The sequence below is a fragment of the Schistocerca cancellata genome, chromosome 1 (genome assembly GCF_023864275.1).
Source record: "Schistocerca cancellata isolate TAMUIC-IGC-003103 chromosome 1, iqSchCanc2.1, whole genome shotgun sequence".
Classification (NCBI taxonomy): domain Eukaryota; kingdom Metazoa; phylum Arthropoda; class Insecta; order Orthoptera; family Acrididae; genus Schistocerca; species Schistocerca cancellata.
The window spans coordinates 1,139,228,746-1,139,248,757 of record NC_064626.1 but is presented as its reverse complement, the minus strand read 5'-3'; the positions used below and the strand labels follow the sequence as shown (position 1 = coordinate 1,139,248,757).

The following is a 20,012-nucleotide window of genomic DNA, read 5'->3' as shown; positions in this document are numbered from 1 at the left end:
TATAAAACTATTTTTAAAAAAGTTATGAAAGCTTCAAAAGGAATAGCAAATAAATCCATTCTAGGGCAAACAAGTAAAACAAGGGCAGTAGGTCTGTAGTTAAGATTGAATTATGTGCCAAAAATTACAATCAAGACATTTCAAAAATCAAACTTAAGGAAAAATCTGTTGTAAATCCAGCTCAACTATCTTAGAGTTTCAATGAGTACTTCATAAATGTAGCAAAATATTATTTAGATGTAGCAAATTATGAGCAGGAAGTAAATAGTTTTGGGTTGAAAGGCAATATCACTGAATGTCTTAAAAAATTCAACACAGTCCCAACAAAAGTTGCTGAAAATGTCATACTATCTTTAAAACACAAAGCCTCTGCAGGTTGGGATGGGATACAAACCAAAGTAATTAAAAAAGTTTAGAACATAATAGCTCATCCACTCTCTCTCATAATAAACAAACCATGTGAGGAAGGCTATTTTCCTGATCTGTTGGAATATGCAGAAGTAAAACCATTGTTTACAAAAGGCTCCTTCAGAAGATGATATGGGAAATTGTTGCCCCATTTCTATACTGCCTGTCATATCAAAAACATTTGAAAAAATTGCAGCTTTACAGATACAAAGCTTCATCACACAGTATGATATCATTTCAAGTAACTAATTTGGCTGCCTACAAGGTAAAAACACAGTACGTGCAATAAATGAGTTTACTGAAAAAATTACTTCATCGTTAGATAGGAAAGCTAAAGTTGCATGCATATTCTGTGGTCTTACACAAGCATTTGAATCTGTAAACCATGCCCTGGTACTTTTTAAACTCAATAGGTATGGAATAAGGGATATTGCTTTGAAACGATTTGAATCATATCTCACGGAGAGGAAACAAAAGGTAATAATGACATCAAATGGAGGAGATTACTTCTCAGAGTGGAAACTGTATCATAGGTGGTTCCACAAGGCTCAATTTTTGGACCAGTTTTATTCATGTTTTACATAAATAACTTACTTCTCAATATAAATACTCATCTAATATTGTTTGCAGATGATACTTCTGCCCTAATTGAAAATGAAAATTCTGACAATATACTACAGAGTATCATGAATATTGTAAGTAACTTGGAAACATAGTTCAATCTAAATGGCTTAAGCCTAAACATTTCAAAAGCCCACATAATGAGCTTTAAAACCAAACAATCAAAAACTGAAGAAATCCATATTACTTACAATAATCAGAAAATGAAAGAACTTGACTCAGTCAGATTCCTAGGAATAAACTTAGACAAAAATTTGAGTTGGAATTCATTTGTAGAGCATCTAGCAAATAAATTAAACAGTCTTGCATTTTCAATGGAAATTTTAGCCGTTGCCACAGACACCAGGAAAATGGCATGCTTTAGCTACTTTGAATCTGTTATTATATGTGGCATAATTTTTTGGGAAACTCATGAAACGTTACATGAATTTTAAAGTTGCAAAAATGAATCATTCATAAAGTGTGCACTGCGCCAACCAAGGGTTTCACTTCGACCATTATTTAAAGACCTAAAAATATTAACTGTCCCCTCTTTATACATCTTTGAGGTGATTCTTTTCCTATCCTTCAAAAAGCCATTTTGAACATTCCACAAGACATAAGTCTTTATGCTCACCTCACATCACTTACAATTGTGTGCTCAGACATCTCAGTATATGGTCATGAAAATTCAAAACAATATAAAAGGGTGTGACATAATGAATAAGAAGATAAATATTTTTAAAAGCAAATTATATGATTTTCTAAGTGAAAGATGCTATTACTCGGGGGAAGATTTCATGAACAACAAAGTGACACTTTGAGCTGGATCCCTAAAATGGAATAAAAGTTTAGAATAATTAGAGTGATTGTAAATATTGTAAGTTTTTCAAAATTTTAAATAAGTAAATTCTTCACCAGGTAATATTGAAAGTGTGACAAAATTTCAAGTAAGTGGATTGTAACCTGGACATGTCTCCTGCACATCAGAGATATGTTCTGAAATTATGTACTTTATGAGATGAATAAAACACATTTCACGGAGATTTTGTACAGAGCAAATGAGGAATGGTGTCTCAGATTTGTACTACCAAGAGAAAGCAAACTGACAAGAATATTAACATGCATAACAAAGCAGCTGTTGAAGTCATTGGTGTTGCTACTTGCAGCATATTCAGCAACTGGATGGCAAAGTTTGTGTTTGCCACAATTTGGAGGTGACCCATTGGCGTCTACAGGATGGCCAGCCAGTCTGGAAATGTTTATGATTTTTATTTAAAAAATTTATTTCAAACTCTGTATTTCCATCAAATCTGCCAAATACACTCCCAGCACCAGTTTCTACTGTGCCTAGGTGCCTGACAACCACAGAGTTATGCCACATCTTAGCCAATAAGGAATATATGAGCCAACTCATGTCTGGTTGCTCGAGGATCCTGGTGGGCAGTGTGCTGTGGCATCTCTCTCTCTCTCTCTCTCTCTCTCTCTCTCTCAGTTTCTAACTTCGAGAGAGAGCAGATGCTATCTCACAATTCAGACTTTAGACAGAGCGGGCAGCTCCTACCATTCAGTCTTGGCCCTGTCTAGACTGGCAGTCAGCCTTTACTTTGCCCCCAGGGCGAGCCCTTTCTGTATTCCGAGCATCTTTCTTTATTTAACTCTGATGTCAGGCATCCTGCTTTGCATCATGTACAGATGTGAGTACACAGTTGGTTACCTGTAACGTCCACACAAAAAGCTGCACAGTAATTGCAGCATAGTTGATATACTGCTTGACTGATTTCACATGTAGCTTTGCCTTTTACAAGGCAGGAAATGCCTGTGAATGGGGTACGTTATGAGGTAGTGGATGGGTGTATGGGACAGGTCTTGTGCATGTCATCCACAAGGGAATGACCTGTGGGACACAGGACTGAGAGCAGGACTGGAGTAGGAATGGATGAAGATGTTCCGTAGATTGAGTGGGCAGCAGAACTTTAGATGAAATTGGTAAGATTTGGGGTAACAATTTGTGTATCATGACCTTAGATTAATTTTGTTAGCTTATATACATGATGATTTAAAAAAACTGACATGGTACACTGAGCATACAACAAGGATCAGTAATGACATAGGAACTGGGGGTTGCAAATGACACGAGAGGGCTCTATGGTCACAAGAGGGCAATGCCTTACTAAGACAGACAGAATGCACAGTGTGACACTATTCACACCGTGGAAGTGTTGGGGGAGTAATGTGGCTAGCTACAAGTACCATGAAATGGCTGAGATGCATTTGATTTTTGGCATGTCCAATTGCAATGGATGAGAAGCTGTGATATAGTATCATGTCACACATTATTTGCCACCCTGCATCACCAATTGTGCAAAACTGGTTTGTTCAGTGTGCACAAGCTGGATGTTGGTCGCCAATGAACATTACAGACAGTTGTCACAGAAGAAAGCATTCTCAAAAGGGTGCAGTGTATGTCATCAACAAGTATACAAGGTGTTTCCAATGCCACTGATATCCTCCAACCATCCGTCTTGTGCATTGTACTTGATGAAGAACTGCATCTGTTTCATTTCCAATGAGTCCAGGCGTTGCAACCAGAGGACTACAGCAAGTGCATGGGATTTGTGGAGTGGTTTCTGCAGAAATCTGCTGCAGACCAAAGCTTCACTGTGAGTGTCCTCTTCAATGATGTGGCTGCCTTCTCACTCGAGAGTGTGATGAACGTTCCCAGTCAGCATATGTTGGCAGATGTGAATATACATGCTGCACATTTGCATGCCTGACAATGCAAATCTACCCTTAACATTTGCGCTGGCATCATCGAAATCTGTTTAATTGGGTCATGTATTCTCTTGGGCCAACTTGATGGGCACATGTATCTTGTACTCCTGCAAGAGCTTCTACCAGACATGCTCAATTGTGTTCCAATCCCTGACCATCAGCACATTCAATTTCAACAAGACAGAACCCCTGCACATTTCAGCAGACAAGTGAAGGAATAGGTCCCTGTGGGCTATTCACATGGTCACCATGAACTCAAAATCTATCCTCAATCAATTTGTTTCTTTGTATGTGGGGGAGGGGTGTAGGTGAAGGGCTTTGTGTATGAAACACCTATTACATCACTGGAGGACCTAGTGGGCAGGATTGTTGCAGCTGCAGAATGTCTTCAAAATACACCAGGTCTCTTTGAGAGAGTGTGATGTTCAATGGAGCATCAGCCTGATGCATGTCTTGATGCATCTGGACAACACATTGAGCACCTACTGTAGTCGGTTTCCATTAGTAGTGTGTGACTGAATAACTGCAATTCCCTTTTAGTAGCGCCAGATGGCCTCTGCGTTCCTCAGTTCCTATGTGGTTACTGCTCCTTGTTGTATGTTTGATGTGCCAAACCAGTTTGTAAACTTTTTTTGATCACCCTGTGTAGTGTTAGTACATAATGTCAGCTGTGTTGTAATTGTTGGTTGTATGAGGCACGTTATGTGTTAGTGAAGATTTGATTTGAGGTAATTAAAATGAAGTGGAGGCTGGCAGGACATGTAGCTGCGTAAATTGATGGTAGATGTACCAAGAAAGCTCTCAGTAGATTCCAAGACATTAGGAATGTCTGAGACAATGAGCAACTGGAAGATCGATAGATGACTGGTTGTGTGCAATTGAAGTCTGGACCAGACCTTTGTGTATCAGTGTGCACACACTGGTGGAAGTACTGTAAAGCATTAGTCTGGAATTTAGGAAATTTAGGTGGACTCACATGGGTGCTGTGGAATTCCAATATTGAATTGTTAAAAGGGTCTAAAGCTGTGTTCAGTTATATTTCTCTTTTTTTCTCCATCTGATGTGCACTGACATTTTGAATTAATTGTGACTAGTTTGAACTTTTCTGTTCTGTACTGAACCTTCCTCCAAGTGATTTTGAAATGATTAATAATAATATCCATACATTTTGACCTATAAATAACTGTTCAACTTTGAACATTCCTTGCCTTACTGTAAGTGCCTACTTCACACCAAGTCATCTGTTAACCTAACATCTTTTGTTTGTTGTGGCATAAGAGAAATATCTTGCCATGCCTGAAACACATACTGTGTACTTTCATAAAGATTGCTGGATGAGTTTGTTATGAATGTATATGTCTTCCCACTGTATTGCAGGCATGATCTGTGGGTGACATATCAGGGAAGTGGGTGGGCCAGTCAAGTATCCCTACATTCCTCAAGGAAGCAACAGTGCAATATTGGGTCTCTCATTACCATATTAGAGTATGCCATTTATACCCCTTCATGAATGGTATGACAAAAGGGTTTGCATACTGGTAACCATTTGGCCTCCCTTCAGCAATTGCCAAATTAGTCCTGTTGTCATATCCAACAGCTCCCCATACTGTAATGTGATGCCAGAAGTCAGGAAGGCGAGAATCTCAAGAATTGCACCTTCCTGTGAGCTTCCACTATGTCATCATGTTAGTGTTGTCATTGGCTGACCACCACAAACAGAGGTGAGATTCATTGCTGAACACCACAGTACACCACTCAGTGTCCCAGTTTGTGTTGGCTCTAGATCAGAGCTTGGCACTGTTTTCATTGCAACAACAGATTCAAGCCATGTCAGTTTCAGTTTTAACTTATTTTTCAGATCTTTTGCGAAAAGTATCATTGCCAACATTAACCCCTATATAGTTACAAGGTATGGATAAGCTATATGGAACATAAATTACACTGTGTGCTAAGTATATACTAAACTTTATTGCTCATTAATGCATGAGTTACAATCAATGTTCGACATGTTAGCAAGCTAAACATTGACTGCCACAGCACTGCTGAGGTCAGAGATACGATTCTGGCCTCCAGACAGTGATACAGTTCATTAAGTCCCTACACCTATTAAACCACTGTATTTGTGTTTTCAAGGGATTTTGAAAGCTGTTAAACAAAGAGTTTTGTAGAACTGGGAAAAGATTACAAGTGTGCCTTGAACTACAATGCATAATGTACACGTAATAGGTCTGCAGTATAAAGAGACATGCTTTTCACTCAACATTCCTGGCTGGAAGGGGTCTCTAGCATTATGACAGTGAAATACACTGTGTACCAAAAAAGTACAAATTGCAGTACATTCAAATCAATACTTTAATAAAGGCAGTAGTGGTGAGTGGTGCAGCTGCACTACACAAACGAAAATCATTAGACAACACCTTAGGTAACATACATTAATAAAAATAATATAACAAGAAAGAGACATTATTATTGAATCCATTTAACTCAGTATATTGTTAGTGAATACTGTACCTTTATATATGTTCATTCCCATGATTGTAGGTTCTGTAACTGGAGTTGCATATTGTTCACTGGGTCTGAATATGTAAGCTCCAGAGACACGATTCCCAGAAAATGTGCTTCCCCCACTTGCACTATTGTAAAAGAGAAAATTTTGCCTGAGGGGGATGAGTGTTCCATTATTTTTCACTGCTTCAATCAGACCAGTTAATTCGTCAAATATTATTTGAAAGTTCTGAAACAAATATGAAGTCAGAACTAAATTTGTATCATTTCATACTAATGAAGGCAACAAATTAAACTGGAAATTTTAGTAACTTGTCAGAAAACCACTGAAGGAACTGTACTTTTTGTTCATTCTTTCATCCTGTGTCACATTAGATAAGAGATCCCACACGGAGAAGAAACATTCAGGAATGTGAAAGATGTCAAGAAATGGACTGGAAGCAGAGAGCACACAACACAGTGTGCTACAGCAACTATTATGTCATTAGACAGTTTGCCTGTGTAATCTGAAGTAAAATGTGGCAAAGTAGAACACTTATACTTGCACCCATTAATCAATGACACTGAGAAAACAGTAGATACCACACTGCACCACTATTTTATCCCTCTTTTCAATACACTTTTCAACTACAGTTCAAAATTACAAGGAGTGGAAAAAATATGGAAACAACTACCAATGCAAGACATTACCATGCCTAATACAGTGTAGGAAAATGTTGGCATTCAAAATAGTTTCCAGTCATCTTGGGATGGCTAAAAACAGGTTCATCATAGTTTTCAAGGGACTCTTGTACCATTCTTCCCACAAAATTGTGGCAACTTCAGGTAACGGTGATGGAGGTGGATAGGATCACATACCCCACTCCCCAAAGAAGACCGCAATGACTCAACAGTACTGAGATCTGATGAGTGGTGGCCAGAGATAATATATGTTTGTGCTCACAAAGCCACTCCTAGATGATGCTAGTTATGTGACCAGAGGTCCTGTTGTCTTGGAACACAGCATCACCACTGGGAAATAAACATTGTACCATGGGATGGGCATCGCCAGCCAAAAGTGATGACATATCCTTGGCAGTATTGCATCCTTGCAGAGTAACCATGGGGTCCATGCAATACCACAATATGGCTGCCCAAATTGTCACCGAACCCCCACCCTGTTTCACTCTTGGGATGTAAACTCAGCCAGAAGTTGGAAACAGTGTGAAACATGACTCATCCGACCAAATGACATTATTCCTTTGCTTTCTTCCATTGCCCCATAGTCCAGGCTTTATAGCTTCAGCAACATGTTTTTCTGTTACAGGCACTTGCATCACTGATGAGTGGATTTGGAATTCTAGCTTTTCCCACATTTCCCTACTTATGGAAATGTATTTCATGTTGTTTTGGTGCTAATGAGTGTGACATTCAGCATTGCAATGACTTTTGCAGCTGTTGTTCTCTTATTTTTCATTATAAATTTCTTCTGTGACTTTCCATCACGATCACACAACACACACTTTTGGCTGCATTGTGATTTAGCAGATATATTTTTCCACTTTCCCTGTATATGGTATAAATATTTGATACAGTGACTCTGTAAACACAAAACACTTCAGCTACCTTGGTCATGGAAGCATCTACCATGTGAGCACCAACAATTTGCCCAGATGCAGATCGACTGAGTTCCGACATAATGCACTCATAACTACGCAGAACACTGTTCCCACTGTGATGGACACTTGCAACAGATTGAAGACACTGCTACGGCCACTTGTGGTCCAACACAACTGTGCAACGTGCAGGCTTGGCTAGCATCTGGATTTATGTTCAGGTATGCATTTCTTGTGGTGTTTACATTCTTCATAGACTATTTTTCCCAAACTTTTAATATTCAGATAGTAATTTATGTTTTGTAGTTTTTATAGTCTAATTAATTAAGCTGAGCAATTTTTATTTTACAGTAAAATTTCATATTTAAAATTTCATAGTAACAAATGCTTTAAGAATTTCAACCCCACTAATAACTTTTCCCTCAAAAATTGACCTATACTAATGTAAAGTGCTAAGTTTGGTGGCTATAGACAGAGAGAGGCAAAGACATTCTTCATGGACAATTCTGATGTTATTTTATGTCAATTCTGGAGCTATTTTCTACCAATTTGGGTTTTATTTTTTGCTGATTTTGGGTTCAGTTTCTGATGACTTATTTTTTAAGCACATATGTAATTTATTTGTGTCCTACTTCATTGTCTTTCAGTAATACATGGAAACTGAAAGTATATCCATTGATTACATTATATTTATTGACATGACAAATAACGTTATTTGCATTTTAAAAAGTCATTTACATTAAATACATTAAATCAGATGATTTAAAGAAAAATAACTTTCAACAGAAAGCACTGTCATAACTTAAAAGTTCTTTTCTGAGACATTACGCTGCCAGTCCACCAGCTGTTCAAAACTGTGCTTGCTTGTGTGAATGAATGGTGTGTGTTTCTCTTTTTCCAATGAAGGCTGTGGCTGAAAGCTTATGTGTAAGTTTCATTGTGACTGTCTGCTACTTAACGTGTAATCTTTATGGCAAATAGCAATCTGTCTTTTCCTACAGTGTTAGTATTTCACTGTAGTGTGGAAACGGTCACCTGGAGTCTAAGTTTGATCGAGGGAGACAGACTACCTTCAGCACAATATCAGACATTTGAAAACATCCACACATCCTGCTAGCACAGAAACTTGCTTTTGCACTAAACTTTGAAGGGATTTATATCCCCTCAGAATATCGTATGTGGCTGTGACCTCCCATTCTAGGCAGACACAACAGACTCTTTGCTATGCCAGTATTAATAGAGTTCATTATCATCCCATGGTTTGAATAAGAACCTGGAGCTGTAAACATGTGAAAACAGACTTAATACACAGATCTGTGGTCATAATAGTTGTTGGCCTAGTCTGAAGGTGCAACCCAGAGATATAAGGAAATGTATGTTAGTTATATTATGCCATTAACTAAAATTAACTGACCATAAAATATATGAAATAAGTCCATTTAAGTAGATTTTCAATACTGATATACATTTGCTCCAATTTAGGCTACATAAAACAAGACAGAGAAGAGGCAGTTGTTGAATTGTGTGAGGAGTTGTATATGAGAACTTTTGATGTACTATTTTTGGTATGTAATTTGTACATTACATTTTGGATTGTGATGAGCACTTTCTGTTCAGTGAACTGTAATTTTTAAGACTTAGTAAAAAGCCTTTGTTACATTTCCAGCTTCTCAAAACATAAAGCACTCCATGAATAAATTAAAAACTATTTGGAACACTATTTAACAAGAAACAAACTAGTCATGCATATGAAACTGAGGCCCCCAGAAAATAACACTAGCATAAATGAAGAGATTTCAAATTGTTGGCCACTAAATTTAATGATTACTTCCTCACAGTGCCTACAGACACTACAATCGGTAACAACCAACCAAATTCAGATGTGTTAGATCTAATTGAGCATGTACCACCAATAGATATCACTTTCAAAAATATAACCCCTAAGGAAATTACAATTCATCAAGTCACTAAAAAGTAGTAATTGTGCTTTCTGTGATGGTGTTTATAGCTGTATATTAATATCTTGTTCTGACTAGATAAGATTACCCTTAAGCTATCTTTGTCATCAGTCAATGACTTGGAACATATCCCCTACAGACTTAAATATATGGCAGTAGCACCCATCTACAAAACTGGAGATAAACAACAGAACTTGTTAACTACCTCTCAGTTTGGCTTTCCTAAAGGGTTCTCCAAACAGAAAGCAGTATAAGAACTCAGTATAAGACCTCACAAATGAAGTACTTACTATATAGCAGAGCTAAACAAGAAAAATTGCACTGTAGGTATATTTTCTAATCTTGCCAAACGCTTTGTGTGGATCATACTGTTCTACACAGCACACTTCAATGTTATGGTATTGGTGGCATTGCACTGGTGTAAATTGAATCTTACCTCTGTAACAGAAAGCGGAGGGTCCAATTAAAAACTGCCTCTCCAGCATGGAAAAAACCTCAGAATGGTGAAACAGACCACATGATATGCTGCAGAGATTAGTCTGAGCCAACTCTCATTTCTAGCCTACGTAAGTGATCGTCCAGTGATTTTAAATGGTGGTTTGAAAACTGTAATGTTTGCTGATGATGCAGTCATACTAATTGAGGGTTCAAATTCCACCATGGCAGACACAGCTTAGACGGTGGCTTGACAGGCCTGCAGGTGGTTCACAGCTAACAGTTTCACTTCTCAGGAAGGTAACAGGATGAGTGTGGGACAAAAGACACTGCTTAACTATTTGTTTTACACTGCTGCAGTTTCACTCTCAGCTATATCTTTTCTTGGACTTATTTTCTAGGACAGACTCCTTGCTGACAACCTAGGTCACTTGTAAGATGCCAATTACAGCTTTTCTTAACTTGGTTCCTTTTTGCATTATGTATTTTGATTAACTTAACTTTGTTATCTACATCTGGATTTCACCTTCACCTTTTCAGAATTATTTCACAGAATATGTGAAGGTCGCCCAGTATCCAGTATAGCAGCCAGTCCTTGTAAGGTGTCACCAGGCAAGTGTGCAATGGTAGTGTCCTAACTATGTAGGCCCACTTATAGCCAAGCTGTCACCTCTCCACATGTGCCTACGGGTAGGTGCCTGTCTGTTTAGGGGGGCACTGGGACCGCAGGCACTGGCTCTTGTGCCAGGCGGGCTCTGCTCTAGCCAGTTGATGGGAGAGCTCTCGTCTTGAGTAGGTGACATCATGGCACATATTTGGCATCGTGAAAAGGACTGAAGTTATCAGCCGGTGACCGTGAGACTCCAGTAGTCTCTTCAGACAGACTGTAGTTCAATGCAGTTCATTATGGCCCAAGGAACTTCCCCTCCTAGGCCACACTGTTGGAGGAAAGCAAAACAAAGCAACTTGTAGACACTCATCTACATTTACATCTATGTAAATACTCTACATGCCACTCTATGTGCATGGTGGAGGGTACACTGTACCACTACTAGTCTTTCAGTTTCCTGTTTCATTCACAAATAGAGTGAGGGAAAAATGAATGTCTAAAAGCCTCCATATGAGTTCTAATTTCTCTTATCTTCATTGCTCTTGCATGATATGTATGCCAGTGACAGTACCTGTCTGCAGTCAGCTTCAAAGGCCAGTTCTCTAAATTTTCTCAATAATGTTTCACTAAAAGAATGTTGTCTTCCCTCCAGGATTCCCATTTTATTCACAAAGCACCTTCATAATACTCACTTGTTTATCGAAACTACTGGTAACAAATCTAGCAGCCTGCCTCTGAACTGTTTCCACGTCATCCTTTAAGATTGTATACCTGTAAGGTTCCTTTCAGACTATGCTACTACAATAGCTCCTTACTCAGCAATTGTATACAACTGTTCACTCATCAATAGTTCTGTACCTAAAGACTGGAAACTTGCACAAGTCACACCAATGCCAAAGAAAGGAAATAGGAGTCATCTGCTGAATTACAGACCCATATTACTAACATTGATTCGTAGTACGATTTTGGAACATACAACATGTTCAAACATTATGAATTACCTCAAAGAAAATAATTTATTGACAAATAGCTGATACAGATCTAGAAAATATCATTCTTTTGAAATACAGCTACCTTTCCAGAACACTTTTGACATCATTCCTCACAAGCAACTTCTAATTAAATTGCGTGTCAATGGAGTATCATCTGAGTTGTGCGATTTGATTTAGGATTTCCTTTCAGAAAGGTTACAGTTCATACTGTTGCAGAAGAAGCTGAGTAGCACTGTGGTGTAGCGGTTATGATACTAAATTGTTGCATGGAGGGTTGTGAGTTCAACACTCACCTGGACTATACACTTTTAATTTCTATATTCGGTTCAAGTACAGTCTAGAAGTATCCACAAATGTCAAGAATCATTGTACTGGAATGTTCTGTAGCTGTATATATAGTGTATGTGTTCTGACCGGATGCAGGTCACTCCGTGCTCTTGTATGTGCAAGTGCCGAATAAACCTTCGTTAAGTGAAGTTAGTGTACGTCATTCCTCTAATTACACTTTCTACTACGTGACAGTATTAACTAACAGAAAGTCATTGAGAAATACAGGATAATATCTGGTATTCCCCAAGGCAGCATTATAGATACTCTGTTGTCCCTTATCTACATAAATGACACAGGAGACAATCTGAGCAGCCATCTTAGACTGTTTGCAGATGATGATGTCATCTGCCATCTAGTAAAGTCATCAGGTGATCAAAACCAATTGCAAAACAATTTAGACAAGATATCTGTGTGGTGTGAAAAATGACAATTGGCTCTAACTAATGAAAAAGTGAAGTGAGCCACCTGTACTAAAACAAATTTGCTAAATTTTGATAAGATGATAAACAAATCTAAAGGTTATAAATTCAAATAAATACTTATGGATTACAGTTATGAATAACTTAAATTGGAACCATCACATAGATATTGTTGTGGAGGGAAAACAAACCAAAGACTGTGAACTATTGGTAGAACATTTGGAAAGCGCAATGGGTCTACTAAAGAGAATGGCCTACACTACACTTGTCCACCATCTTATGGAGTATTGTTGTGCAGTGTGGGATCTGTGTCAGATAAGACTGATAGAGGACACTAAAAAAGTGCAAAGAAGGGCAGCTCAGTTTGTATTACTAAATAGATGTGAGAGTGCCACAAACATGATACATGAAATAGGGTGGCAATCATTAAAACAAAATTATTTTTCATTGCAGCAGGGTATTCTTTTGAAATTTCAGTCATAAACTTTCTCCTCCAACTGCAAAAATATTCTCTTGGCAGCAACCTACATGGGAGAAATGATCATCTTGAAAAAATAAGAGAAAGCAGAGCTTGCCAAGAAAGATTTAAGTGCTCATTTTCCTCCCGTGCCATTTGCGAGTGAAACGGTAGAGAAATAGATTGAAGGTGGTTCAGTTTACCCTTTGCCACCCACTCAATAGTGAATTGCAAAATAATCATGTAAATGTAGATGTAATCCAGTGTGGTAGGAACCCCAAACACTCTATCAACTCAAGAATGGGTCACAGTAAGCGTTATGCCAAGATATTTAATTGATGTGACTGTGTGGAGCAGTACACCACTAACGCTGTATTTAAACATTATGGATTTTTTATTCTGCTCAACTGCACTAATTTACATTTTTCTACATTTAGAGTAAGCTGCCATTCGTAACACCAAAGAGAAATTGCATCTCATCCAGTATGCTCCCACAGCCACTCAAAAACAACACTCCCCCATACATCACAGCGTCATCAGCAAACAACTGTAGATCGCTGCCCACCCTTTCTGCCAAGTCATTTATGTACGTAAAGAATATCAGCAGTCCTATCATGCTCTCATGGGACACTCTTGATGATACCTTTGCCTGACAAACACTAACTGTCGAGGAGAACATACTGGGTTCTATTACTTAAGAAGTCTTTGAGCCACTCGCATATCTAGGAACCTACTCTGTAATTTGTACCTTCATTTACAGTCTGCAGAGGGGCACCATGTCAAATGCCTTCCGGAAATCTAAGAAGATGGAATCTGCCTGTTGCCCTTCATCCATGGTTTGCAGGATATCATGTGAGAAAAGGGCAGGCTGAGTTTCGCACGAGCAATGCTTCCTAAAATGAGGCTGATTTGTAGGCTGAAGCTTTTCTATCTCAAGGAAGTTTATTACATTTAAGCTGAGAATATGTTCAAGAATTCTGCTGCACTTTTTTCCATTCACTTGGGACTTTCTGCTGGGCAAGAGGTTCACAACAATAAATGTAAGCTAGGTAAGGGGGCCAATGCCATAGAGTACTTTCTGTAAACTCAAATTGGCGTTTCATCTAGACCTGGAGACTTATTTGTTTCCAACTCTTTCAGTTGTTTCTCTGTGGCAGGGATGCCTATTACTACGTCCTCCGTACTGGAATCTGTGCAACAGTCAAATGACTGTATGCTCGTACAATCTTCCTGTGTGAACAATTTCTTAAATGTGAAATATAAAACTTTGAAATTTTTTTCTTTTGCTATCTTTTACTGCCACACCAGAATGATCAATGAGTAACTGGATTGAAGCCTTAGACTCACTTAGCGATTTTATGGATATCAGAATTTTCTCAGGTTCTTGGATAGATCTGTTGCTAAGGTATGATGGAGGTAGTAGTTGTAAGGTTCACACATCAATCTTTTTACAGATGCACAAATTTCTATCAACCTTTGCCTGTCATCATTTCCACATTCTTTTTTGAACTGAGAGTTCAACAAGCTCTGCTTTCTCAGCATTTTCCAAATTTTGTTATTAACCACAGTGGGCGTTTTCCATCCTTAATCCCCCTCCTTGACATGTACTTCACTAGAATGTGATTTATAAGCCATGAAAACTTAGCCCATAATTCCTCTACATCCATCATATTGGAACTAAACGGTGTCCATTCACTGTCTAAGTGGGATATTAACAACTGTTTAACTGGTCTTTCTAGCAAAAATACTTTTCTAGCCTTCTTTATGGATTTATTAACTTAAGTAACCATTGTTGCAATGAAGACATCATGGTAGCTAATTCCTGTCTCTATACTGACACTGCTGAAAATGTCAAACCTATTTGTAACTACAACTTCTAAAACATTCCCATTGCATGTCAGCCATCAAAGTAGGTGCTCTAGATAGGTTTCGGAAAATGTGTTCAAAAGTACTTCACAAGACTGCCTGTCTGTACCGCTTGCAGTGAATCCATAGACATGCCAATCTATACTCAGTAGATTAAACTCGCCTCCAACTAATATTACATGAGCTGGGTTTTTCCACACTACTGACCATAGACTTTCCTTAAATGATTCTGAAACTGTTATGGTGGATTACCCTGTATGAAACTACCCTGTAGGAAATACTGCAACCACCAATGAATCTTTTTTAAAAATTTTATTGTACCATTACTAGTTTCGAGCATGAGAGCATAGTCAGGTGGTAACATCAGCATCTTTGTAAATTTTCAATTTGTGTCCTAAAATACAATAATTTTTTATGCGTAGTTTACAAAAGGTTTTACATTTGTGTCTTAAAATATAACAAAGTTTTTGTGGTTATATAGTTTTACACTTATATATGCTCTATTCATTGTACTTACTTTCTCAAAAACCCTTCTTCACATATTATAAGACAGAGGTTCGATTTTCTTTTACAGTCCTTACTGGTCAATGAACTGAACCAAAATGGATCAAATAATGTCACAGTGGAAATGGGTGGCCTGTGAAGACATTCAACAATTAACCTGACTTTACCTAGTCCTGTTACACATGTGCAGATAACATCACAGTCAGGCTCAATTTTTATGTAGACAGAGAAAATATTTTTACTGATCACAATGAACACTCCCCTTCCTATGGCATCTAATTTGTCATTTGAACATACACTTCATGCATCATTAAATATTTCAGAGCTTTCTACTTCAGGTTTCATCCAACTGCCAGTTTAGGGAATAATTTGAACACAACTTCTTTCCTGGAAGGCAGTAAATTCTGTAACTTTTGTGGTGGTTCCGCCTGCTTTATTTCTTCATTTGTCCTTCCTTGGTGTTGACGTAGTGTGTTGCTACACCAGCTGAAAAATGAGGTTTGTAATTTGGACACTGTCTACTGTAAATAATGTAGCTGACAGGTACACATTTGCGTTTCACTGTAGTTTACTTTCACTTTGCACAACCCGCCAATAATACACAGTTATATATGTATGGCCAGGGCGCTATTGTTTAAACTTTCCATAAGCTTCATTAATAGTTTGCAGGTTAACCTCCACATACTGCAACAATAGTTCACAGTCCTTCAAATAAATTGAACAGTCACTGTCATTGCTTTAACACATGACCTATTGGTGTAACACTTATTTCACTGTTATGTTGGTACATTGTTGTCGTTCTAAGCAACACAGGTTCCTCGTCTGAAACTCGGCCATGGACTGACTGACTCGTGACTAAAAATCGGACCCTTATATATCATCTCACTAATAGGTACTGAAACTACCAATTGTTTGAAGTTAAGTTTACAGAAATTACAATTAAAACTTAACCCATTAAATTAATTGAATACATTGAAAAATTGGCCCTTTTTAACAGTTTCTTCTACTCCAAGGTTTAGGCCAAATTATTTGTTTAAGCATGAAATTAACAAATATAAGAATGCAAGCAATACTTCTGATAAAACTGTTAATTACTTTGGAACTAATGAAGGGCTGGTTTTGCTATCATGTTTTCGAATAGAGCCAAATAAATACTTTAAGAGTATTAGCATTTCGTCTTCCAAATGGTTACAATTATTACAGACTTTATATTTGTTTATATGTCAACAATAAAATTTAAGTTAGGAAACAATTACTGATTTTACCCTGTAACAAAAGATACTAACTAGTAATAGCCAAAATAAAATAGAAAATCAAGTACATACATAAAACTAAGCACAAATTTAGATCTGGTGTTATATTCTTTAAAACTGAGGGTCAGCCATTCTGTATTATGAAAGTACGGATTATATTCACATGTGTTAATGGTAATTAGTTAAAAAAATGAATTTAAGGAGGCAGATGGCAAAACAAGAGGTGAATTAAAATTATCCCAGCTTGCTTCATCACACTTTGTTATGAATACTTTGACAGTTCAATCATAAAATTTTGACAGCCAAAGTGTCTTTACTCTGAATGTGGTCTGATTTTGCTATCTGTGTGCTAACTAGTAAAGTGGTCATCAGAAAACCTCACACTACTGTCTAGCTTAAAATAACCCCCATGTGCTCTCCACAAGAAACCTGCTATTTGTCTTCTACATCTACACAGATACTCCACAAGCCACTGCACGGTGTATTGTGGAGGGTACCATGTACCACTAATAGTCATTTACTTTCCTGTTCCGATCGCAAATAGAGTGGGGGGAAAATGAAAGTCTATGTGCCTCTGTATGAACTGTAATTTCTCCTATCTTATCTTTGTGGTCCTTACTTCAATGTGTGTCAGTGGCAGTAGAATCATATGGCAGTCAACCTCAAATGCTGGTTCTCTAAATTTTCTCAATAGTGTTTCCCCTCCAGGGATTCTCATTTGAGTTCACAAAGCATCTACATTATACTTACATTTTATTCAAACCAACTGGTAACAAATCTAGCACCATACCTCCAAATTGCTTCGATGCCTTCCTTCAGTGTTGGTACGGATTCCAAACTCTCAAACAACACTCGAGAATAGTTTGCACCTGCATGCTGTATGTGATCTCCTGTAGGTGAACCACTCTTTCCTAAAATTCACCCAATAAACTGAAGTCATCCATTTGCCTTCCCTAACACAGTTTTCACATGCTTGTTCCACCTCATATCATTTTGCAGTGCTACACCCAGATGTTTAAACAATTAGACTTTGTCAATGTGGACACTAGTAACACTGAATCTGAACATTACAGTTTTGTTATTCCTTACATTTTTTCCACGTTTAGAGCTAGCTGCCATTCACTGCACCAACTTGAAATTTTGTCTACAGACTGCAGCCCACACTGTCCTCCGAATCATTTATGTATATAGAGAACAACAGCTGTCCTATCATACTTACCTCGGGCACTCCTGATGATACCCTTGTCGCTGTTGAGGACAAAATACTGGGTTCTGTTACTTAAGAAGTTTTTGAGCTACTCGCATATCTGTGAACTTATTCCATATTGTCATACCTTCTTTAACAGCCTGAAATGGGGCACCATGTCAAATACTATCCAGAAATCTAGAAATATGGAATCTGCCTGTTGTCCTTCATCCATAGTTTGGGGTATATCATTTGAGAAAAGGGTGAGCTGAGTTTCATACGAATGATGCTTTCTAAAACCATGATGATTCATTGACATAAGCTTCTCAGTCTCCAGAAAGTTTAATATATCCAAATTGAGAAATGTTCAAGGTTTATGCAGCAAACCGAAGTTAGGGATGGTGGTCTGTAATTTTGCGGGACCATTCTTTCACCCTTCTTATATACGGGAGTCACCTGTGCTTTTTTTCAGTCACTTGGAACTTTATGCTGGGCAAGAGAGTCACTGTAAATGCAGACTAGGTTAGGAGCCATGTTGTAGAGTAGTCTTTGTAAAACCAAATTGGGATTCCATCCAGATGTGGTGATTTATGTGCTTTCAAATCTTCCTGTTTCTCTAAGCTAGGGATGCTTATTACTATGTCATACATATGGGAGTCTATCCAATGGCCAAATGATTGTATCTTTGCACAGTTCTCCTGTATGAAAAATTCCTTGAATATTAAATTTAAAACTTTGTCTTTTGTTTTGGTATCCTCAAATGCCATACTGAACTGGTCAACAGGGGAATGAATGGAAGCCTTAGACCTGCAAATCTCTACTAACCTTCCCTGTCATCATTTGTGTGTTTCTTTTTGAACCGAGAGTGCAACAGTTTCTCTTTCCTCAGCATTTCTTGAATTTTGTTATTAAACCATGGCGGGTCTTTTCCATTGTGACGCTGATGAGGTCGACACCAGTATTGATCTGAGCATCATGTCTGAACTACGCAAAACATTATCTCTGTGTAGTTCCGCCATCCAGTTGGTTGTAAGCCTTACTTGTGTAAAGAGGTGAATACATGAACTCCTGATTATAAGGTGTCGTTTGGTGTATCTCACCCGAGCATCCACCTCACTGGTGACCCAGAGTTGTAATGTCTTCCATTTTCGCTGTTTTACTGTGTCCATGGCCTCGTGTGTGTATTACCTCAACACAATATTTGAACAATGGCTTTGGCCCAACACCTAATGCTGGATTTTGTGATCGACATGCATCGTGTTGCGGGTGATGTACACGTGCCAGGACTGCAACACGATGCCTCTCACTCGTCAATTACACTGATTTCACTGGACTTTTTCATGCCTGCAACAATAAGTGAGGTTAGGAGTGTGCATGACTCCGGCATCAGATGCCTTTGTTCCTGCCACATGTGCCCTCCCTCATCGACGGTGCAGTTACCTCTTATGGATCTCCGTGCAGTGTGGGATCAATGCCGATTTCTGCAAATGCTTTGTTGGATAACCTACCACTGCAAGGACAACGGTTTGCCACGCTGCAATCTGTGCAGTACCAAGTGGATTCCTGCCATGTGGCCGGAACTGCTTTGTTCACAGGTCAACCTCCTCAGCATCCGACCACGCCCACACCTGCCTCGCTTCAGCATCAGCACATGCCTTCCTGCTTCAATACCTCAGCCTGCAACAGGAACAATGGCTTGTTATCTGTGCCTGAGCTCCATCTCCGTCCTACTGCTACGCCTCAGTGTTTTGTGTCACGGCATTCACTTTATCCACACACCTTTTTGAGTGAAGTGACTATGAACAGTGAACATTCACATATTCCACCCAACGTTTGACATCATTTTTCTCACTGTGCTTCTGGACAGCCCACACCTCCACAGCCTCCATACAACACAGGCAGCTCCAACTCTGATCACACGTCGAGTTTTCTGTGGACTGGCACTCGTTTTCAAACTTTGATCTTTTTCTCACCTGTCGCCCCCACGCCGGCTCCAGTCGAGCTTCCACTCCCGTTCTCAGCACATATCGGTGCCTCATCCACATCGGTCTTCCGCGACACATCAATCCGAACACACCCGCAACGTGTTGAGCTTCCGCAACCACAATCAACACATTAC

The 20,012-nt window shown here is 38.6% G+C and overlaps 1 protein-coding gene across 1 annotated transcript in view; it reads right to left on the bottom strand.

Moving 5' to 3' along the window:
- The window catches only part of LOC126092842 (lysosomal alpha-mannosidase-like), a 324,038-nt gene that overhangs the window by 68,287 nt on the left and 235,739 nt on the right, over positions 1-20,012 (bottom strand). Inside the window, exon 13 of the mRNA XM_049908575.1 lies at positions 6,295-6,517. Coding sequence (XP_049764532.1) covers positions 6,295-6,517 — 223 coding nt within the window. The remainder of the gene's footprint in view (positions 1-6,294; positions 6,518-20,012) is intronic.